This window comes from Leucopleurus acutus (assembly GCF_964270905.1).
Source record: "Leucopleurus acutus genome assembly, chromosome: 4".
Lineage (NCBI taxonomy): Eukaryota > Metazoa > Chordata > Mammalia > Artiodactyla > Delphinidae > Leucopleurus > Leucopleurus acutus.
In genome coordinates, this window is record NC_139146.1 from 2214302 (window position 1) to 2235338 (window position 21037).

At 50.4% G+C, this 21037-nt stretch overlaps 1 protein-coding gene across 3 annotated transcripts in view; it reads left to right on the top strand.

Annotated features, from left to right (window-relative positions):
• The window catches only part of HTT (huntingtin), a 136798-nt gene that overhangs the window by 102796 nt on the left and 12965 nt on the right, over positions 1–21037 (top strand). For all 3 annotated transcript variants that reach the window (XM_082838801.1, XM_082838802.1, XM_082838803.1), the window contains 12 exons: positions 5465–5606; positions 8094–8273; positions 8403–8579; positions 8871–8947; positions 10127–10265; positions 11258–11380; positions 12874–13087; positions 13493–13638; positions 15016–15193; positions 16174–16269; positions 18613–18800; positions 20437–20563. In XM_082838801.1, coding sequence (XP_082694927.1) covers positions 5465–5606; positions 8094–8273; positions 8403–8579; positions 8871–8947; positions 10127–10265; positions 11258–11380; positions 12874–13087; positions 13493–13638; positions 15016–15193; positions 16174–16269; positions 18613–18800; positions 20437–20563 — 1787 coding nt within the window. The remainder of the gene's footprint in view (positions 1–5464; positions 5607–8093; positions 8274–8402; positions 8580–8870; positions 8948–10126; positions 10266–11257; positions 11381–12873; positions 13088–13492; positions 13639–15015; positions 15194–16173; positions 16270–18612; positions 18801–20436; positions 20564–21037) is intronic.

Sequence of the window (21037 nt, forward strand, 5' to 3'; positions counted from 1 at the left end):
CACAACCCCCCACCCCGCAGCTGGGTCCTCAGTGCAGTGTTTCTGGAAGACTCAAGAGCCAATGGCGAGGAGAGAAAGCTATGGAAATAGGAGACTGCAGGGGCTGCAGGGTTGAGGTCAGCTCCTCTCTGCTCAGCATGGAAAGACAGCCAAGTGAGGCCGCGGGTCCCGCGTTGGCTGGTCCAGTCCTCTCACTGGAAAAGCCAACGTGAGCAGCAGTGTTACACCTCTACCCTGTGCTATATGTTGTGGGACATGCAAAGGAAAAATAATCGCTGCTTCCTGCCCTCCAGGTGCTTACAGTTAGTTGGGGAGGACAGAGCAGTGAAAACATTCGACATGCTTAGAGAACAGTTTAAGCCTGTCATGATGACTAAAGTATTGTAAGAGTCGGAAACAGAAAATCGGTGTCTTCTACTTCAGAGCTTCTTCACTGTGCGTATAAATCAACTGGGGAGCTTGTTCAAATCAGATTCTGATTCAGCAGATGGCTGATGGTGCCTGGGACTCTGCATTTCTGCCAGACTCCTGGGGGTACCAGTGCTCTGATCCATGGAGTGCGCTCTGGGCAGTGAGGCCCTGGGTCCTTGAGGATTTTGCCTCAGAGCGCCCAGGGGGCTGTTCCAAGGACCGAGCCTGTGCTCCAGCCCACTGTCGGACTGGATGGCTGGGCACCGTAGGAATTAGGGTCCTGGGCTCTTGTGTTATTGCAGCCTCCCCAGTAGCCTCCCTGGACACCAAGGACAGGACTTGAGTTAGCTGATAATACTAACAGATGTTGGGTGGGTGGACGGTAAGCGAGAAGGTATCCAACCGCCCAAATGGATCCTCAGCCAGTGTTTCTTAGCTTCTGCCCCACTCTCCTTCTCCTCCTCCTCTTCCTCTGCCTTTGCACATATGGTGGGTGGTGAGGGCAGAGGCCCACCTGGAGTGGGTTCAAGAGGAAATGGGAGGGCAGACCCCAGTCTGATGAATGGAGGGCCTTCCACAGAAGAATCATGTGGGCTCTCCAGCAGTGTCAGTCAGTGTCATGGAAGATACAGAACTGTTGGCTTGGATGAAAAGACGTAAGAGTGCATGACAAATAGGTACAGTTTTATGATCCTTGATTACATTCTGGATCTGGGGGATGAAACCACTAGAAAGGACATTATTGGGTCAACAAGCTACATTTGAATGTGAGCTCTACATAACTTGTTGCTTTTGGTTATGAGTAGTACTTAGGGGACACACTTGCTGAGGTATTTAGGGGTGCAGTCTCTTGACCTGCGGATTACTCTCAAATGGTACAGCCCCCCAAATTGCGTGTGTGTACAGTGTGCATGAGTGTCGAGTGTGTGTAGGGTATGTGTGTATGTGTGGAGCACGTGCATGTGTGTGGCGTGCGTGCCTGAGCGCAAAGGTGGTGACTTACTAGTAGTTGAATCTAGGTGAAGAGTATGTCGCTGTTAATTAAATTATTCTTTTTTTTATATAAATTTATTTATTATTATTTTTTTGGCTGCATTGGGTCTTTGTTGCTGTGCGCAGCTTTCTCTAGTTGTGGCGAGCGGGGGCTACTCTTCGTTGCGGTGCGCGAGCTTCTCATTGCGGTGGCTTCTCTTGTTGTGGAGCTCGGGCTCTAGGCGTGTGGGCTTCAGTAGTGGTGGCTCGCGGGCTTCCGTGGTTGTGGCTCGCGGGCTCTAGAGCGCAGGCTCAGTAGTTGTGGCGCACGGGCTTAGTTGCTCTGCGGCATGTGGGATCTTCCTGGACCAGGGCTCGAACCTGTGTCCCCTGCATTGGCAGGCGGATTCTTAACCACTGCACCACCAGGGAAGCCCTGAATTATTCTTTGAGCTTTTATATCAGCTTGAAAGTTTTCAAAATGAGAGTTAAGGAAAAAAAAATGACGAAAGAGGGACATTTAGAGAGCAGCTCTACACAACGGTTAGGAGGAGTTTCGCTCTGGAGGGAAACAGAGACACGGGAAATGAGGACATGAGAGAGTTTCTAGATGAGAGAACGAATGGCATGGGTGACCCCTTACAGAAGAGAGCGTTATCCTAGAGTTGGCAAGAGCAGATGGGATCTAAGGGACAGACATTGGCTTTATGATATTGATTTATTTTTTGCCAGCTTTTTATAGTTCAACTTACATTTTCCTGATTTCTCTCCATATATTAGCAGATATGGGAAACTCACTGATTCTGGGTTCTCAGCTCAGTCATTATTTCCTCAGGGAATCCTTCCTGACTTCTCTTTGATTGGTGAAGTCTCACTATCTGCTCTTACCCCAACCTTTGCCTCTTTTTTGTGGCATGTGTTGAGACTGTAATTTGACATTTATTTGTGTGATAATTTGGTTAATATCTCTCCCTCTAGATCATAATTCCCACAAGGGCCCTCATAGTGTCCCCAGCACTAACATGAGTTAGTGATTTAATTACCCTGATAATAGAAATAATAATAATGTATTGGTAAAGACCTTTTATATATAGATCACTAGCACTTATATAGCATTAAGTGCCAGATGTTGTTCTGTGGGCCTTCCATTATGATAAGTTATTAAAATGCATGTATATTATAGACAAGGAAACTTCTTTTCCCAGAGAAGTTAAATAACTTGCCCACTATCACACATTAACAGACATGTGTGCATGCATGGTCCCCCAACTCGATTATTTTCACCTATTTTAGCTGAAAGTGTCATATAAGTGTGGGTTTATTTCTGGGCTCTCTATTTTCTGTTCCATTGATCTGTGTGTCTGGTTTTATGTTAACACTGTACTGCTTTGATTACTGTGGCTTTGTAGTATAGTTTGAAATCAGGGAGCATGATACCTCCAGTTTTGTTCTTCTTTCTCAAGATTGCTTTTGGCTGTTCGGAGTCTTTTGTGTTTCCATGCAAATTTTAGAATTTTTTGTTCAAGTTCTGTGAAAAATGCCATTGGAATTTGGATGGGGATTGCATTGAATCTGTAGATTGCTTTGTGTGGTATGAACATTTTAACAATATTAATTCTTCTAATCCATGAGCATGGAATATCTTTCCATTTATTTTTGTCTTCTCTAGCTTCTTTCATCAGTGTCTTTCAGTGTATAGTTCTTTCACCTCCTTGGTTAAATTTATTACTAGGTATTTTACTATTTTGATGCAATTGTAAATGGGATTATTTCCTTAATTTCTCTTTCTGATAGTTTGTTATTTGTGTATAGAAATACAACAGATTTCTGTATATTGATTTTGTATCCTGCAGTTTTACTGAATTCATTGATTACTTCTAACAGTTTTTTAGTGGACTCCTTAGGGTTTTCTATGTACAGTATCATGTCATCTGTAAGTAATGAAAATTCTACTTCTTTCTGACTTGAATGCCTTTTATTTCTTTTTCTTGCCTAATTGCTTTGGCTAGAACTTCCAATACTATGTTGAATAAAAGTGGCGAGAGTAGGGATCCTTGTCTTGTTCCTGATCTTAAAGGAAGAGCTTTTAGCCCTTCACCATTGAGTATGATGTTAGCTGTGGGCTTGTCATATATGGCCCTTATTATGTTTAGGTACGTTCTCTCTGTACCCATTTTATTGAGAGTTTTTATCATAAATAGATGTTGACGTTTGTCAAATGCTTCTGCATCCATTGAAATGATCATGTTTTTTATTCTTCATTTTGTTAACATGATGTATTTTATCGATTGACTTATGGATGCTGAACTATCCTTGCATCCGTGGAATAAATCCTACTTATCATGGTATATGATCCTTTTAATGTACTGTTGAATTCAGTTTGCTAATAACTTGTTGAGGATTTTTGCATCTATGTTCATCAAGGATATTGCCCTGTGATTTTCTTTTTTTGTGGTGTCCTTGTCTGGTTTTGATCATGAGCGTGTCTATTTCCAAAAGATAATAAAAACGAATTACTAGAAGTTTGGAATACAAAGTACAAGTCATTATTTTCTATATGTGTACTCAGCAGATATAGAACTGCTCTATCAATTGTTACAGAGGTTCTGTATGCAGCTCAGCGCTGGCTCTCAGATGAGCACGGGCTCCCAGACCACACTTCCTGGAAGTACCCATGGTTGCCACAGTGGGGTCTGTTTTTGTCTGCTTCTTATTTTGGGGATTAGATCATCATAGTCTTATGATTTGCTTTCTACCTGTCCTACCTTTTGGTGGACGGTTAGGGTCCTGCATACGCAGTCATCTTTTATTTGGGAAGTTCATTTGCTATCAGTAGCTGGCAGTGTCTGTCCTGAGGTCTTGGGGGCTTGCCCTCCTACAAACTGGGACTAAATTTGGCTTGACGTTGGACCTTCTTTGTGTCCACTGCTAATATTTGAACTGCAAATTCTCCCCTTCTCTTTCAGAGGCTTTTTCCCCTATAGCTATGCTATTGCAAACACAGAATTGCAGCTTGAATGTAAGTCATGTTGGGACTGGCAGGAGGGCTGACTGAGAAAGGAAAGGTTTTTTGTTAGTTTTTAATTGACATATAACTTACAGTACAGTAGAATGTACTGTTTTGTACCCGATATAGTCAGGTCACCACCACAACAATCAAGAGTTAGACCAGTATCATCGCTTCAGAGAATTCCCTCCTGTCCCAGTGCAGCCACCCCCTCCCCCTGCCCCTCCCTCGGTAACCACTGATCCATGTTCTGTCGTGATAGAAGTTTTTAAACAATTCTCTTCTAAATCCTGAGGCGTTAACAGGAAGAGTTGACACATTTCAGAATATTCTAGTCCTGGTGTCATCTTCGTCTCCCCTAAGCCTTAGCAGAGACTTGTAGGCTCTTGGCCGCTGAGGTGAGGGGATTGTCTTACCCTCAAGTCAGAGGGCTGTTTGTGAGCATGGCAACTACTGTGTTTTAAGAGTTGTGGCCAGTACTGAGAGTCCCAAAGTTTGTGATTCTCATCTCCTTAGAAAGAAAAAAGACAAGGTGAGAAGAAGTAAAGATGAAGTGAAATAACCTTCACTAGTGGGGAATTAATTTTGCATCAATGCTTTTATACAGGGTTTCCATAATAGCATAGACGCTGTGGGCATGCTTAAGGTTGTAACTTTTCGTTGGTAATTGAAGAGTAAAGTATGGAAATGCAAAGGTTTTCTTCTGTCACTTGACGGCTTTCGTAGCAAGCTAAAACCAGAAATTTCAAAAGCAATAGCTCTGCCATCAGACACAGCCAGTGAGATAAGAGCGCTGATTGAATGTGCAACTTTGTGGTGGATTTTGCCTTTCAGTCAAGCATTTAAATTTTCTGCCTGTTAGATCCTCTGTTTATTTTAGCTTTCCATATGTGCTTTATCATAGCTCAGAAACAGATCACTGAGAGTAGCTCTTACACATCATTCTGATGTGGCAGTATTTAAAGTAACTGTCTGCTTTAGAACTGGTACTAAACGACAGCCATCTTCAGTGTTTTGAAAATAAACCGGCTGTCATCACAGAAACACTGTCAGAGCTTCTGTTGCTCCTTCTAGAAGACGCAGTCTGTCCAGCACGAAGTCACTTAGTCCCCAGATGTCTGGAGAGGACGAGGATTCTGATGTGGCTTCCAAACTGGGAATGTGCAATAGAGAAATAGTACGAAGAGGAGCTCTCATTCTCTTCTGCGATTATGTCGTAAGTTTGAAATTGCGAGGAGGGGCGGGTTGGGGGCTGGAAAACACCTCGCGCGGATGATACTTCTACAGACTGACTTCCACCGTCCGTCACTCCACCAGAATGAAAGACTAAAATTAAAGTTGAATCCTGCTCCCAAGTATAATTGGAAATCGGGCTTGGCGTCCAGCCCTGGGAGTTTAAGTTTGTCTGTAAAAGATTCAGTGGGGAATCACTTGCTCTTCACCAATCGCAGTGCTGGGCGCCTTTGTTGTTTTGAGGGACGCCATGGAGTAACAATGATAATAAAAAGAAGTTACAAGTTTGACTGAGTGAGGTTCTGATTAAAAAAGTTTTTTAATCTGTGGAAAGGGTGTTAGAATGTTAATTGCTGCATTTTTAGATTCCTATTTGAATGACATTCTTTTAAAAAATAACTTCCGTGGAATTTTTGACCATAAAACTAACATCTCTTGTTTAATACAAAAAAATTTACAAAAACCAAATAAGTAAACAGAAGAAAATAACATCTGTAATCATATTACTCAGAGAGAACTCGTTGTTCCATTCTCACTGGGATCTGATACCTTTTCCAGGCTGATAGAAAGTGCTGCCTTCCTTTGGTGCAGACATGGTGCCATGAAGGCCGCTGTCGCTCAGCAGCGCGTTGGAAAAGGAGTAGACTCCTTCACCTGAGCTACTTGTTGAGATCTTTTTTGCCATGATAGCAATTTGTTAATATTCATGTTTTGTTTTACATTCTTTTTTTTTTTTTTGTAAATTTATTTATTTTTGGCTGCGTTGGGTCTTCATTGCTGCGCGTGGGCTTTCTCTAGTTGCAGCGAGCGGGAGCTACTCTTCGTTGTGGTGCACAGGCTTCTCATTGCGGTGGCTTCTCTTGTTGCGGAGCATGGGCTCTAGGCACGCAGGCTTCAGTAGTTGTGGCACGCGGGCTCAGTAGTTGTGGCTCACGGGCTTAGTTTCTCTGCGGCATATGAGATCTTCCCAGGCCAGGGCTTGAACCTGTGTTCCCTGCATTGGCAGGCGGATTCTTAACCACTGCACCACCAGGGAAGCCCCTTGCTTTACATTCTTGATGTTCAAATAGTTTTTCTAACTCGTTCCACTTTTGAGAAATAATTTGATATAGTTATATAATGCTGTTTTCACAGAAAATTAAGACAAATATTTATTTTATGAGTTAATACTATCAAATTATCCCACAGTAAAAGTATTAAGCATTAACCAGATGCCAAAAAATTTATCTCGCTTTATAATTCCTGCCTAGGGTCATGAATTACAGTGAAAAGGCAACATATGTATTGGGTTGGCCAAAAAGTTTGTTTGGCTTTAAGTAAAAATAACAATTTTCGGGCTTCCCTGGTGGCACAGTGGTTGGGAGTCCGCCTGCTGATGCAGGGGACGCGGGCTCGTGCCCTGGTCCGGGAGGGTCCCGCATGCCGCGGAGCGGCTGGGCCCGTGAGCCATGGCCGCTGGGCCTGCGCGTCCGGAGCCTGTGGTCCGCAACGGGAGAGGCCACAACAGTGAGAGGCCCGCGTACCGCAAAACAAAACAAAACAAAAAATATAATAATAACGTTTCATTTTCACCAAGAACTTTTTTTTTTTAATATTTAGGCTGCACCGGGTCTCAGTTGCGGCATGCAGAATCTTTTAGTTGTGGCACACGAGCTCTTAGTTGTGGCTTGCGAACTCTTAGTTGCAGCATGTGGGATCTAGTTCCCCGACCAGGGATCGAACCCGGGCCCCCCTGCGTTGGGAGCACGGACCACCCCCCACTGGACCACCAGGGAAGTCCCACCAAGAACTTTACTGAACAACGTATTCATTAACTGAACAAACTTTCTGGCCAACCCAAAATTTAAAACTGTATTTTTCTCATTTCCTTATAAATCTTACATGCAACTTCTTCCCTTAAGATCCATTTGATCTATGGGAACCATCCATATTTTGGATTCAGGAAATCTATCAAAACTGACAGTTACAGGAAATTCTTTTTTTCTACTGACCTGTCACAAAGCTGCAGCGAGGGTAACTGGAGAATTCCCGTCAGGAGGCTGGACTGAGGCCTGGGCGAGGCAGGGCTTGCCCTGGATGGGAGCACCACCCGCTCTCGTGTCTCAGCTCGGGCCGGTCACGCCGTTCCCACTGCCCTCGGGAGGCGCCGGGCTCTCAGGTGCCCCAGACCGCCCGCGGCCCTGGGCCACGCTCTTCTCCTCCTGTGTCCCTGAGCTGTGCCGCTGGGGCGCACCTCCCTGGGGCCTGACTTTGGACAGCTCGGCTGTGGTGCACAGTTGCGGGTGCCGGCTCTGTGAAGTGTGTTGTCACCTCATCAGTCATGGTGCTCAAACACTGAGTACTTTCAGTGAGGATTATAATTCGGAGTTGGTTTTCTCCTTCCTACCGCTTCCGGCCTTTTCTGCGGCGCTCGTGTCTGCTCTCGCCTCGTCCACTAGAAGATGGCCTTTCATCGTTGTCTTGTCCTCAGTGCCAGAACCTGCACGATTCGGAGCACTTAGCGTGGCTCATCGTCAACCACGTCCAGGACCTGATCAGCCTGTCCCACGAGCCTCCTGTGCAGGACTTCATTAGTGCTGTCCATCGGAATTCCGCGGCCAGCGGCCTTTTCATCCAGGCAATTCAGTCTCGTTGTGAAAATCTTTCAACTGTAAGTCTCCCTGGTGCCGGCTGCCGCCAGCTTTCTCTGCCTTAAACGTGGAGGGCTGGCATTTTTAAACTGCTCTTGCCAGTGGCCAGAACCCTCTGCGCTTATTTCTCTCCTTCTCTCAAACCGCAGCCCACCGCGCTGAAGAAAACCCTCCAGTGCCTGGAAGGGATCCACCTGAGCCAGTCGGGCGCCGTGCTGACGCTGTACGTGGACAAGCTTTTGTGTACTCCGTTCCGTGTGCTGGCTCACATGGTCGACACCCTTGCTTGTCGCCGGGTGGAGATGCTTCTGGCTGCAAATTTACAGGTACTGGGAGAAAACACGGATGTCGTTTTTTACTGAAAACCTGGCAGGGCAGGCGGAACACTTGGCTGGCCCCTCCCCCACGGGGATAGTCTTCACGTGGCCGCCGAGGGGAGCGTGCAACACGGATGAGCTGGTCCTTCCTTGTGTGTCCGATATGGGTGCTTCCTGTACTTCTTCTAGTCCGCCTTTGCCACCAGAGCCGGACATGCCCCTTTATCTTCCGTAAATGAGCACAGGTGACTTTGACTCTTGTGCGTTGCAACCCCACTGACGTGTTCTTGTCTGCTTTAGAACAGCACGGCCCAGCTGCCGGCGGAAGAGCTAAGCAGGATCCAGGAGCACCTGCAGAGCAGCGGGTTAGCGCAGAGGTAACGCCGGGGCCCGGTGCTCCTTGCTTTCTGAGTGTAAAGACTAGGGTTTGCGAGGGCACAGACTCGCAGGATGAGAGGCTGGCGTGCTGTATTGGTGGGTTCACTGCAGAAGGGCCTTGAGAGAGAGCCTTCCGAAATTAACACAGTTGGATCTCAACGTGTACACAGCGAGGACCAGCTGGCAGTGTCAGCCCTGCCGCGATAATGCGCCGTGGCTGTGTGAGGGTGGCGGGTGTTCCTGTGGCCTCCACTCACCATCTGCGATGAGTCATCGATCAGCTCTGTCTTAGCAAAAATCAAAGCCTGTGATCTAATTGCTAAATAAGACCTGGCAGAGCTGAGAGACGTTACCTAGTTCTCGGCGAGAATTGTCTCTACATCTTGTCAACATTTTGTCTCTCTGTGGCTGTTTATCACCTAATTTTGTTTGCAAAGCGTTTTTGAGGCCTTTGCCAGAAATCCTGATGTCTGTTACATGAGTGTATTTCCGTGACTGCAAAATAAATGAAGAGAAGCCTTTATCTTCTCTCCTCCACAGCAGGGAAAACGTTTGTGAGAGAGAATCTGGTTACTGTACTGACTTCAGTCTTAAGAGTAGTTGTTGCTGGTTTCTTTAACCGAGAAGGGGTAGGACTTGGGCAGTACGAGGCTTTAGGTGACTCGTCAGTATGCTGGGTGACTTACGTTGTAATTTGCATCATGAAGTTGTTGTTCTCGTAGCAGGGGGTGAGAGGCGACGCGATCCCTATTTTCGACCCTAGACTTACTCAGGCAGACGAGGAGGGGTAAAAATATTTTGTGCCAGAAGAGGTGATTCTTTTATGAAATGAATGTAAATGGGTATAGGTTGTATATGTGGGGAGATAAAGTAGGAGATTTTGTGCACTGGGATCTTAGGTGGTCCGTTTTGTGTTGATAAACAGTGCCTGTATTAGCTGTTATGCCGTGCGTTGCCTGCTGCAGTGTTTGGGTATAAATGAAATTTCTGAAAAATACTTATGGGACATAAACTGTGGTTGTTACCAGTGAACTGGGGCCTGAATTTGCATCATGACTTGAGTGTCGATGAGAAATAGCTCTGAACAGGAAGTTTCAAACGTGTCGCCTCGCTGTAAGGAGCCACTGTTGCTCCCTCCCGTGCAGCTGTGCCCTAACCCGTGTGTGATTGGATTCCAGACACCAAAGGCTCTACTCCCTGCTGGACAGGCTTCGTCTCGCCACTGCACCGGCATCGCGTGGCCCCGCTCCTCTGGTCACGCCCCACCCGCTGGACGGGGACGGGCCCCTGGCACTGGAGACAGTGAGTCCTGACAAAGTAAGTGTCCAGCACGTCTGGGTGTGACACACAAGGCCCCCTCGGGGCACTGAGTGCCTCTGCAGCAGGTGGCTCAGGCGGCAGGACGTCCTGGCGCTCAGCACAGCCCCTGAGGGCTCTTGACCTGCCCTGTTTCTTGCCAGCAATGGGCACAGTCACATCAGCGACAGGACCCATGAGGTCCAGCCTGGGTTTCTAGCAGGGGGCATGGGGTGAGAAAGGAAGTGCTGACTCGGGTCATTAGTAGGGGCTGAGGGTCACGGTGATTAATGGAGAATCAGGAGACGGGTGGCCACGGCCTGCCCAACTGGCGTGTCTCCCTTTCCTTAACGCCTGCTGACCCGCTGCATATTGACCCACCACCCCAGGGGACCTGGTACCTTGTCATCACCCTCACTGCTCACACCTCAGAGCCGGGGGCCATTTGGGGCCATTTGGGGCCTTGGTGTGCTCCTTTCCTGGAGAGAGTTCATTTTAAATATGAACTTGGAGTCCAAAATCCAGCAGCCCAGGCGTAGATAACAGAGTCCGGGCCACTGTTCTCAGGCATGGTTTGTTCAGCCCCTCCACTGCACTGGCCCTGGGGAGAGAAGGGCAAAGCAGACCCCCCAGTAGAAGGTGATCAGCACGATGCCCAACGAGGGGTGGACAGAGAGGTGGGCCCGCTACCCTCAGTACTTCACTGAGTTTGAGGGACCGTGGAGCGATCGCCAGGTGAGCGGAGAGGGTGTCCAGACAGGTAGCAGCAAGTCCAAAGACACAGCCAGTACCCGTTCCCACGGGAAAGGGCTGTGGGGCGCTGAGCAGCCCGCACAGTGACAGCGTCCAGTTTTACCAGAGCTGTATTCATGGTCCAGGGAGGCCACTTGTCCTTTGGTCTGGGACAGGACATGAGGGTCAGTAGGAGAAGAAACAAGGTGTATCCGGTCAAGTTGAAGCCCCTTGAGAGCCTGCCCAGTCGCCTCCCGTCATCCACCTTTTCTCCTCCCCAGGACTGGTACCTACGTCTGGTTAAATCCCAGTGCTGGACGCGGTCAGACTCTGCACTGCTGGAAGGGGCAGAGCTGGTGAATCGGATCCCTCCGGGTGACTTGAACGCGTTCATGATGAACTCGGTACAGTGGAGCCGCGGGACCCTTGGGAACCCTTTCTCTTGTTATTCACACGTGTTTGATGTGTTTCATTGTCATGTGACCGGATAGCAATGTGCACCACTTACCTTTGTGCCTTAACAGCAGAGACCCTAACCCAGACAGGACAGGATGTTATTTCAGCCACGTTAGAGTCTAAAAGGAGGGGAATTGTGTTTAACTCACCTTTTTGTGCATTTAAAGAAAATAGGTTCCCTCAGGTTATAATGAGTTCTGATTGCTTGTCTCGTGCTCATGAGCAAAAGTACTGGGATGGTGCCACGGTGCCTGATTTAACTGACTTTTTCATGATGTTATGGAAGTTAGTAAGCCCCTCCCTACCTGGAGCGGGGTCCCCTCCCCACTGTGTGCAGTGAGGCCCACCACCCTCACTAGGTGTCACACAGGCCTGCTGTGCGGAGCTGGCCCAGGAGCCCTGGCAGGGCATCCATGTTCCTGTCCTCAGCTGTTGGACTGGTGCTGTGAGGGCCGGAGCCCCCTTGATGGTGTTGGCACAGCCTTGGCAGAGTCCTTCTCAGACCTGCTGGGACCAGCAGCCACCAAACCTTTAGGTGTTAATAGTGCTGCCTGGAAATATGCCAAGTGGGAGGGACGCAGGGACGTGGGGGATGGTAAGGACCGGCAGGTGTGGCGTAGAGAGCTTCAGGGTGCAGCCACATGTTCCCAAGCACTGACCCTCCCTCAGTTTGAAAGAAAGAGCTACATGGGGAAAACAGGAGAACTGGCCCAAAACCAGTTTGCCAAACTCATTTGAAGAGCCCTTCAGTGAAAGCTGATTTGCTGATAAGTGATAAATTTGCTTAATAACCAACTGAATTTTCCAAATTTGCTCATTAGACTTTTAACAGCATTAAAGAAAGGCTCAGCTGCAATGGCTAGGGGTCGATTTTGGTCGCTGACAATGACATGTGCTTTTCTGAATATTAACTAAATTAAGATTGGCCAAAAAGATCCTTAAATGGCTTTAAAAAGTTGGCAAAGCACAGTACAAATTGAAACAGTATCGTATGAAATGCTGTTTTTCCAATCAGACTTGTGGCACTTGTACGACTGCGTTGATTTATTTCAGCTGCTTTTGAACACAACTTGTCTTTTTCACACATTGAGATGTTTGGTGTTTCACTGTTTCCTGGATGGCACATCAGCTTGATTGTGTATCTTCATCAATTAAAATTTCATCATATTAAAGCTTTGATTTCAAATAAATCTGAAGACATAAAAAAAATATTTCTTTAAAATTAAAGTACCCAAAAGCGACCAGAAATACACTTCACCGATCATATGTTAAATGGAGATGTTCATTTATTTGTAACAGAAGTAGAATAAGGTATTCTTTCAAGTGTTTTGGGTGGCGTACTAATCTGTTATCTCAGAAACGTTTGCTTCTCTGCTGTGTTTCTCTTGCCCGACTGAAAGCTCGTAATCGGCATTGTTGAACCTTTAATGCCCCGATTCAGGAGTTCAACCTGAACCTGCTAGCCCCGTGCTTGGGCCTGGGCGTGCGTGAGATCTGTGCGGGCCGGAAGAGCCCCCTTTTTGCAGCAGCTCGCACGGCGACTCTGGACCGCGTGGCCAGTGTGGTTCAGCAGCTGCCCGCTGTCCACCACGTCTTCCAGCCGTTCCTGCCGGCAGAGCCCACCGCCTACTGGAGCAAGTTGGACGATCTCTTTGGTAATTGAAATCAAAGTCCCCTTATTTTAAAACAGCGCTGCAGAGCCAGTGCCACGCTCTGTACCGAGTGAAAATACAGTCAACACTGTCGATCGGATGCACCAAAGGCACTTACAGAGGCCACCGAGAACCTGCACCGGGGCCCTGGCTCTGCGTGTCTTTTGGTGTGTTTGCTGCTTGGCCGTTCCTTGACGTGGCCGAGCTCGGGGCCTGCGAGGAACGCAGGCTCAGCCTCGGGAATGTGGGTCCTGGTCTCACGGGGTGGTGGGCTGTGTGCCCGTGTGCTTCTGGGAGCCATGTCTTTAGTTCCCATCAGATTCTCGTGGCCGGGGGGCAACTGCCTGTCTTTCAGAGGTCAGAGCCTCTGCTGAAGGCTCTTGCCCCCATGGAGGCCTTCTGTTTCAGGGGATGCCGTGCTGTATCGGACCCTGACCACTCTGGCCCGGGCCTTGGCCCAGTACCTGCTGGTGTTCTCCAGACTGCCCGGCCACTTGCACCTTCCTCCTGAGAAGGAGAGGGACACCGTGAAGTTTGTGGTCATGACCCTCGAGGTAAGAGGCAGCTTGGGACCTTGGCGCTCAGTGCAGAGGGAAGAAGCTCCTCCATCCGAAAATGCAGAGCTGTGTGCAGCCAGGCGCCTGCGGCCTGTCCTTCCAGCAGTGACCGCTGTCACATGTCACAGCCGCCCCCGGCTTTGCCGAGCTCCGTCACGCCCCTTATTGCTCCATTCCCCACGGTTGCCCTGTGAGGTTGACAACACAGCCCTTCTTGTCTCTGCCTCAGGGCAGGGGAGCGGGGGCACTCTGAAGAGTCAGGTCTGGGACCTGGGCTCCCGCCCAGGGTCTCCTGAGCGTAGCATGGGGAGTTGCCAGGCACTTACATGTGAATCTTGTTTCCTTGATGCTAAGATACTTTTTTGATTTAGTACAAACCATCCATTTAAAAATTTTTTCCAGGGAAAAAGAAGCCGTGCAAATGTAGTGTGCATCCTAATTTTAGATACTTAGTAAATAATAATCTGAGAAATCTGTTACATTTTACATTGAGCAATAAACCTGATGTCTCAGCTGTGGGGATTGGACTCTGCGTTAATACTTATAAACACCCCAAAACGTGTACATACGTGTGTGCGTTGCCTTTTTCTGCGACTTCTGGAGAAGAGGGTTGGCCTGCACCCTTGGAGGCAGAGGACACGGCTGACCCGGTGCTGACACCCCCTGCCGCCTCCCAGCAGGGAGGGGGAGCGTCCAGAGGGCATTCGCCCAGCTGTTCAGAAGGCGACAAACAAGCGCCTACTTGAGCCAGGCCGAGCCAGATAGTTGTGACCCCTGCCCTTTAGGCTTCAGCGTAGTCGGAAGGCTGGCAAACAAGCGTACGATTACAGTACAGAGTGGCCCCTGCCAGCCATCACGTGCCCGTATGCCCTGCATCATCTCATTCAGGTCTCACTGCAATCCTGGGAGGTGGGCTGTTATTCCCGTTTTACAGATGAGGGAAGCAGGGCTTAAGAGGCTCAGCGACTTCACCCGCTGGGAAGTAGCCATTCCAGCATTTGAACCCCAGCGCGGCTGTCAGGTTCAGCCTCTGTGACTGCAGCTGAGGCGAGGCCCTGGGCAGTGGGAGCCCCGAGGGAGAGCCCAGCCCGCCGGCTGTGTGGCCAGGGCAGCTGGGGCTGGGGGCGGGCAGCCACATCAGGTTGGGCATTCTGCGTTCCACTCCCAGAGTGGGAGTGGGAGGGGGGTACTTCAGTGAGCAGGTGGGTCAGGATTGAACCGGAGGGAGCTGGGGATGGTGGCCCAAGAGCCATCCCTCTGCAGGGAGCTTTGGACAGTTCCTCGACGGCCGGGGGTTCTCAGCTTCCCTGCCAGCCCCTGTGGCAGGAAGGAGGTGTGGGTCAAACCTGCATTAACACGCACCTGCCCCTCCAGGCCCTGTCGTGGCATTTGATCCACGAGCAGATCCCTCTGAGTCTGGACCTGCAGGCGGGCCTGGACTGCTGCTGCCTGGCTCTGCAGCTGCCCGGCCTCTGGAGCCTGCTGTCCTCCCCTGAGATGGTGACCCACGCCTGCTCTCTCATCCACTGTGTGCGGTTCATCCTGGAAGCCCGTGAGTCCATGACCGTGACGGTTTCTTTCCTTTGTCACTTGAACCAGTAATCAGCTCCGCAGATGTAGTCACAGACGTTCATTTTGTGCCACCTGTCTGCCCAGGTGCTAAGTTGGGAATTGGGGGTGAAGAGGTGGATGAAGTATGGGCCTTGCCTCACTCTCCAGTATCTTGGGGTCTACCCTGGAATTTAACTTGAGTTTGCTTTTGCAGTCCTTTTGTTTAGATTTTGGAATTCGAGCTTTCATTAAAAATACTTCTAATTTACGTCCCTTTGATTTCTGGTCCTAGTTGACTGTTTCATCCTTTTAGTCCTAGATGATCATAAGATTAATAAGATTGTATTCAAAAAATTACTTGTTTTCTATTATAGTTGGAATGCTTGTTTCTGTACGGCATTGTAATACTAGTATATTGAAAAATAAAAGTGACTTACTCTTTTCAAGGGACAGTGTCCTTAACAAGGGTCATTAGCCACAATTTTTAAAAATTGGACATTATAGTTTAACATGTTAGAGGGTGTCTTGAAGTTTTGTATTTTTAAATCAAGCATTATAGAGTGGTGTTTTGAAGAGTCATTGTTTAAATTGTTTTCATCTGTGCATTTGTAGTCAACTTGAAAACGAAGATCCAGGGGCTAATTTATCAAAGCCAGACTTCTTGGGGGTTGCATTGATGCTTTTAGCAGTAATGAATCACGAACCATCTGATAAAGACCTCCCAGGTTAGAGGTGGCAAACAGCAGACAGTGGGAAGGACTTGGAACTCCGAGGGAGAAGTCCAAATCCTTGTGCACTTTGGATTAACCTAGAGATTGATACCTGAGTCTGGTGCATCTAAAATGGTCTAAAGTTGATTCTAGGAAATCTAGACCTCATTTGACATAGTCTGTCACTTTGAAACGTTCATGAGGCTGCATGAATGTGAAAATCTGAATGAAAGGAATGGGAATTCTTCTGTTTGCTCTGTTGTGGTTTTAGTTGTGGTGCAGCCTGGGGACCAGCTTCTTAGTCCAGAAAGAAGGACGAACACCCCACAGGCCGCCAGAGAGGACGAAGTGGATGCAAACACACAGAGTACGTCTTACCTAGTGTCTTTGGGGGCTTGACATTCACTCACAGGAGAGACCTTTAAAGCGGTCAGTGTGGACGTGGGAAGCCGCCTGCCTTCACTTGGCTGCGTCCTGGCGCTCGTCCCCGAGTTCGGGGGCGATTCGAGGGGCTGCCCCGCACGTCCCGCTGGCGGGCACCCTCTGCTGTCTAGCTCCCTGTGAACCCCACACTCCGCTGGGGTGTCGTGCTCGTCGGGGAGCCTCCTGACCTCCATCCTCGCTCGCTTTCCCCCCCGCTCCCCGCCTCTGTTTTCGCCCTGCACTTGCTGCTTCTGGGTCCTTTACCTCAGACTCCGAGCTCCTTGTGGGCAGGGTGTCCGTTTTCCTCCTCTGTGTTCTCACTGCTGTAAGTGATCAACACATGTTTGTTGAGTAACGAATGAATGAATAAAAATACTAAGAAACTTAAAGTTAGTGGAAATACCATGTGAATGTTAGGTAACCTGAGTGCCTGTTTCAGCCATATATTTTGGTGGACTTCTAAATGAAAATTCCTCCTCTCCCTGAAGAAAAAGAAAGAAAAGAAAAAAAATGCACATCTCATTCATTTAAACCTATTCAAAATCATTTAAACCTAGATGTAGCCACGTACCTTAGTTTTTCATGTACTTTCTCCCGATTCAGGTATTTTACTCTGAAAATGGTGGCAAGGCACGTTGTGAGGAAAGCTTCTTGTCACCAGGGGCCTCCAGGCTCTTTCCCCAGAGGGTCTGGTGGGAATGCCAACCTGCAGCCTGTCCCACAAAGGGGGGAAGCAAATGCCCCGCCTGGCAGTTCTTGGCCGTCTTTCTTATGGAACACTCTTACTTGGAGTATCGAAATCTTACCCATGCTCTGTTGGCTTAAGAAACATGCCTTTTGAGTAGCAGGTAGATAAATGCTTTGTGTCCTTTCTTGCCAGCTCTTGCTCAACCCCAGTTAACGACAAGAGTGTTCCTGTTGGTGGTGTTAAGATAGGAATTGTTCTTCTTGTTACCCACTCAAGGTTTTACAATTGCACAGCATCTAGAAGCGGTGGTGTTTTGTTCACAGCCAAGCTCTTCCCTGAGCCTCTGTCTTAAGACTCTGGTTCTGCCATCCCCGAGTCTGTGACTTAACGGAGGAACGTGCAAACACTCACTTCCTGCCCGGCCACCTTGTGCTGTGTGGCCTTAGCAAGTTACTACCCTGTGCTTCTGCAGTACGGATAAGAATCGTACTCACCTGATGGGGCTGCCGTAGGATTAAGTCCATTAATCCACGTAGAGAACCCATGACAAGGGCCAGGCTTGCTGTAAGCGCTCAGGGAGTGTCACCGTATTTTAGTTGTAATTTGAGTTTCCATTCCTCTGAAAATAGTTGCGGCTCTTCATGTGGTTGAGTCAGAGCAGGCAGGCCCACTGGCTGGAGCATGTTTAGTTTGGGTTAATATAATTGCGCTCATTCTCCACGGCCCCATTTAGGCTGGTTAATTTCATCCTGGCCAGAGGAGGAAGCGCGCTTTCCTTATCACCTCAGTAGGATGGTACCTCTTAAAAGGTGGTCCCGGAAACGGTATTAAAGTCACCCTTGTTTCTCTCAGTTCAGGGCTCGATTCCTTAAGTCCACTGGTCATTCCTTCTCTCTGTGAAGGAGTTGCCTAGACTGTTGAATCTCATGGACGGTGGATAGTATCCGTCCACAACCCTAAACATTTATCAACTTGGCAAATAATTTTTTGGCACATACTCGATGCCAGGCTCAAAGTGAGGAAGAAAGTGCCCCTGCCCTCGAGGCGCAGTGGTGCTTAAACCCTCAGGACGTGGGGTTTTCCTCAGCGTTCTGTCTCGGGGCTTCTCGGGTAGGACTCGAGGTATCATAGGGCAGCCCATCAGGGTCCCGCCACCAGCCACCAGCACCCCTGATCTTGGGGAAACGGTGAACCGAGGATTACGGCGTGGGTCTCTCCACACCGGCCTAGGGGCGAGCGAGCACAGGGTCCTGGGAGAGCCAGAGAAAGCCAAAGCCCTGGGGAGGGGCTGCAGCCTCCTCCTGGGCGTCAGCTGGCTGCACACGCAGGGTGGCTGGGAGGCTGGGACCAGGTCCCAGGTGTTTGTGCCAGTCTTGGCAGATGTGAGAGGACTGCTTGTTTAGGTGGATGTGGAGGAGGTGAGATCTGCAGGCCTTCAGCGACCACCTAGAGTCTCATGGGCTCCACGTTCCTGGCGGGCGTGGCCGGCGGTGGGGCTGTGCCTACTATCTGCGAGGGTGGGAAGGTCAGGGGGAGGGATGGTGGGTTTGGGGTGTGTTTTGACAGAATGGTCCTCTGTCACCCACGGTGCCTGTTTAGACCCTCAGTATGTCACTGCAGCCTGTGGGATGGTGGCCGAGATGGTGGAGGCACTGCCGTTGGTGCTGGCCTTGGGTCATAAAAGGAACAGCAGCGCCCCGGCGTTCCTCACGCCGGTGCTCAAGAACATCGTCATCAGCCTGGCCCGCTTGCCCCTCGTCAACAGCTACACGCGCGTCCCGCCCCTGGTGAGTCTGTCCCTCCCTTTGCACAGGACCCAAGTGATGGGGACACGCAGGCAGGCCCCAGGCTCGGGACTCTGAGAGTGCGAAGCGGCTCAGATGCCCACTTGCGGTGGCCAGGGCGTTCCTTGGTTGCATTCGTGACACCGGGCTGGTTTCCTCGGGCGTGATGTGGCTCAGTCGTGAGTAGAAATGCTCCGAAATGGGGTGGGGCATCATCACATGACGAAATGAGATTTTTTTTCTCCCACGATGCTGGATGTGATTCCGAGGTCCTCAGGCTCATCTGTTGAACGGGAGAGCAGAAATGATACCTCCTGGAGTGAGCGTTTCCCTTTAGGTAGTCACCCTCGGGGGAAGCTCGGGGGGGGGGTGTGGCACAGCTGCAGCTCCTCTACTCTTTTAAAGCTGGCTTTGGAACCAGGGTCAGGTGGGCGTCGTCAGTGGGACCTGGCTCCACGTCACAGAGGGGCCTAGGGAGGCGGGCCACGGGTGCAGGAAGCTGCGCTGCTGCCCTCACACCTGCTGGAGGGAGAGATAGGGCGATGGGCCGGCACCCGCGGGCTGGAGCCGGCAGGGGGAGGTGGGCCGGGACCGAGAGGCAGGCGCTTGTCGCCGCCTGGAGGGGTGCGTGCCCGCCGGCGGGGCTCAGCCTCTGTGTGTGTGAGGTTCTGCAGCGGCTGCACCGAGGCCGTGGTGCGCCCCGACCCCAAGGGTGAAGAGGGTTTCGCTGTGGGAGCTCTTTCTGGGGAAAAACCCAGTGACGTGCTGTCCTGGGGTCGCTGTGGAAACTGGGAGTTGTGGGCGTTGGCGAAACCCGGCACCCCGGGGTGGGGAGAGCTGGGGAAGTCAGGTGTGGGTCTCAGCCCGGGCGCCGCGCTTGAGCCGTCGCTGCAGTTGTCGAGACGGCTCACCTTTGGGTGGGAGCAGGGAGCCGATGCAGGCGGGCACAGTCCAGAGGCTTCGATGGCTGGCCTGGACGTGGGAGGAGCCGCCCAGACCACGCACGCCGTAGATGAAACTCTGCGAGCGTGGGCTTGAACCCACGCGGCTCCACGACCCTCCCACGGGACGTTCAGGAGGGTTCGGGGAGCAGGTAAGAGGCTGAGAGGGCGTCTTCCAGAGGCCAGTGGGCGCTGGGGCTGCGGGGGCCAGCCGGCCACCTCCTCGAGGCCCACGTGGCCGGCTTTGGGGATGCAGAGTGCGAGCTCTGGCCGGCTGCGGCCTGTGTCCTCCGAGGGGGTCGGCTCGGCCGGTTGGGAGCTGGGCTCCTGCTGCCGGGGCAGCCTCGGCCCCTCCGGTGAGCGTGGCAGCACCAGACGACAGAGCTGGACTTGACGGAGTTTACAAACGGCTGGCGTGGCTCTTGTCGTGCCTGCTCGCGGTAAATATTGCTGTGTGTGGCCGAACCTCACGTGCTCCTGCCAGCCTCTAAGGGTTGGGGGCACCTGCGCGGGCGGCCCTGGGCAGGTCTGGGAGCCCCCGCGGCACCAGCGCCCAGGGCCCTCCCTCCGCCGTGTCTGCGCTCAGGAAGAGGTGGCCCGCCAGGGAGCTGCGGCTAGAGAAAGCGTGTTTCCTGGCTCCCTCGCGGTTCGGCCATCCTGACTTGACTCGGGAGACTGTGTCTCTTTCATCCTCTCAGGTGTGGAAGCTCGGATGGTCACCCAAACCAGGAGGGGATTTTGGCACCGTGTTCCCCGAGATCCCCGTGGAGTTCCTCCAGGAAAAGGAAGTCTTCAAAGAGTTTATCTACCGCATCAATACGCTAGGTAGTCCGGGTCTCCCCTCCGATGTGGTTACACGTCATCATGTGCCTGCCCTGGGGGAGCCAGGGCTGCAGTAGTGGGACCCGTCTTCTCCTTTTATTCCACAAAAGAGTTAAGGCATAACGTAATCGTGAATACGTTCTGTAATGTACACAAAGGTGTCACGGTGAAGAGTTTGATCCAAGTGTGTGTGTGTGTGTGTGAGTTTAATGCCAGATTTTCATGCGTCAGGCTTGTTTCCGGTCAGGAAGGATACCCTAGTGATTGGTAATGCTAAGGCACATTCAGCCTTTGTGTAGCACCTAAGCTAAAGGGCGGCAGTTGATTCCCTCTGAGTGCTTCCTATGTGGTCACTGGTGCCCCTTTTCTCGGATGCAGAACCAGGAGCCTGGGCGGGATGGAGCCAGAGGTGGCGGGGGGAAGTAGGCTTTAGGTGGGCAACACTGGGCTTCGTGTAGTGTGGGGCAGGTCATTTTA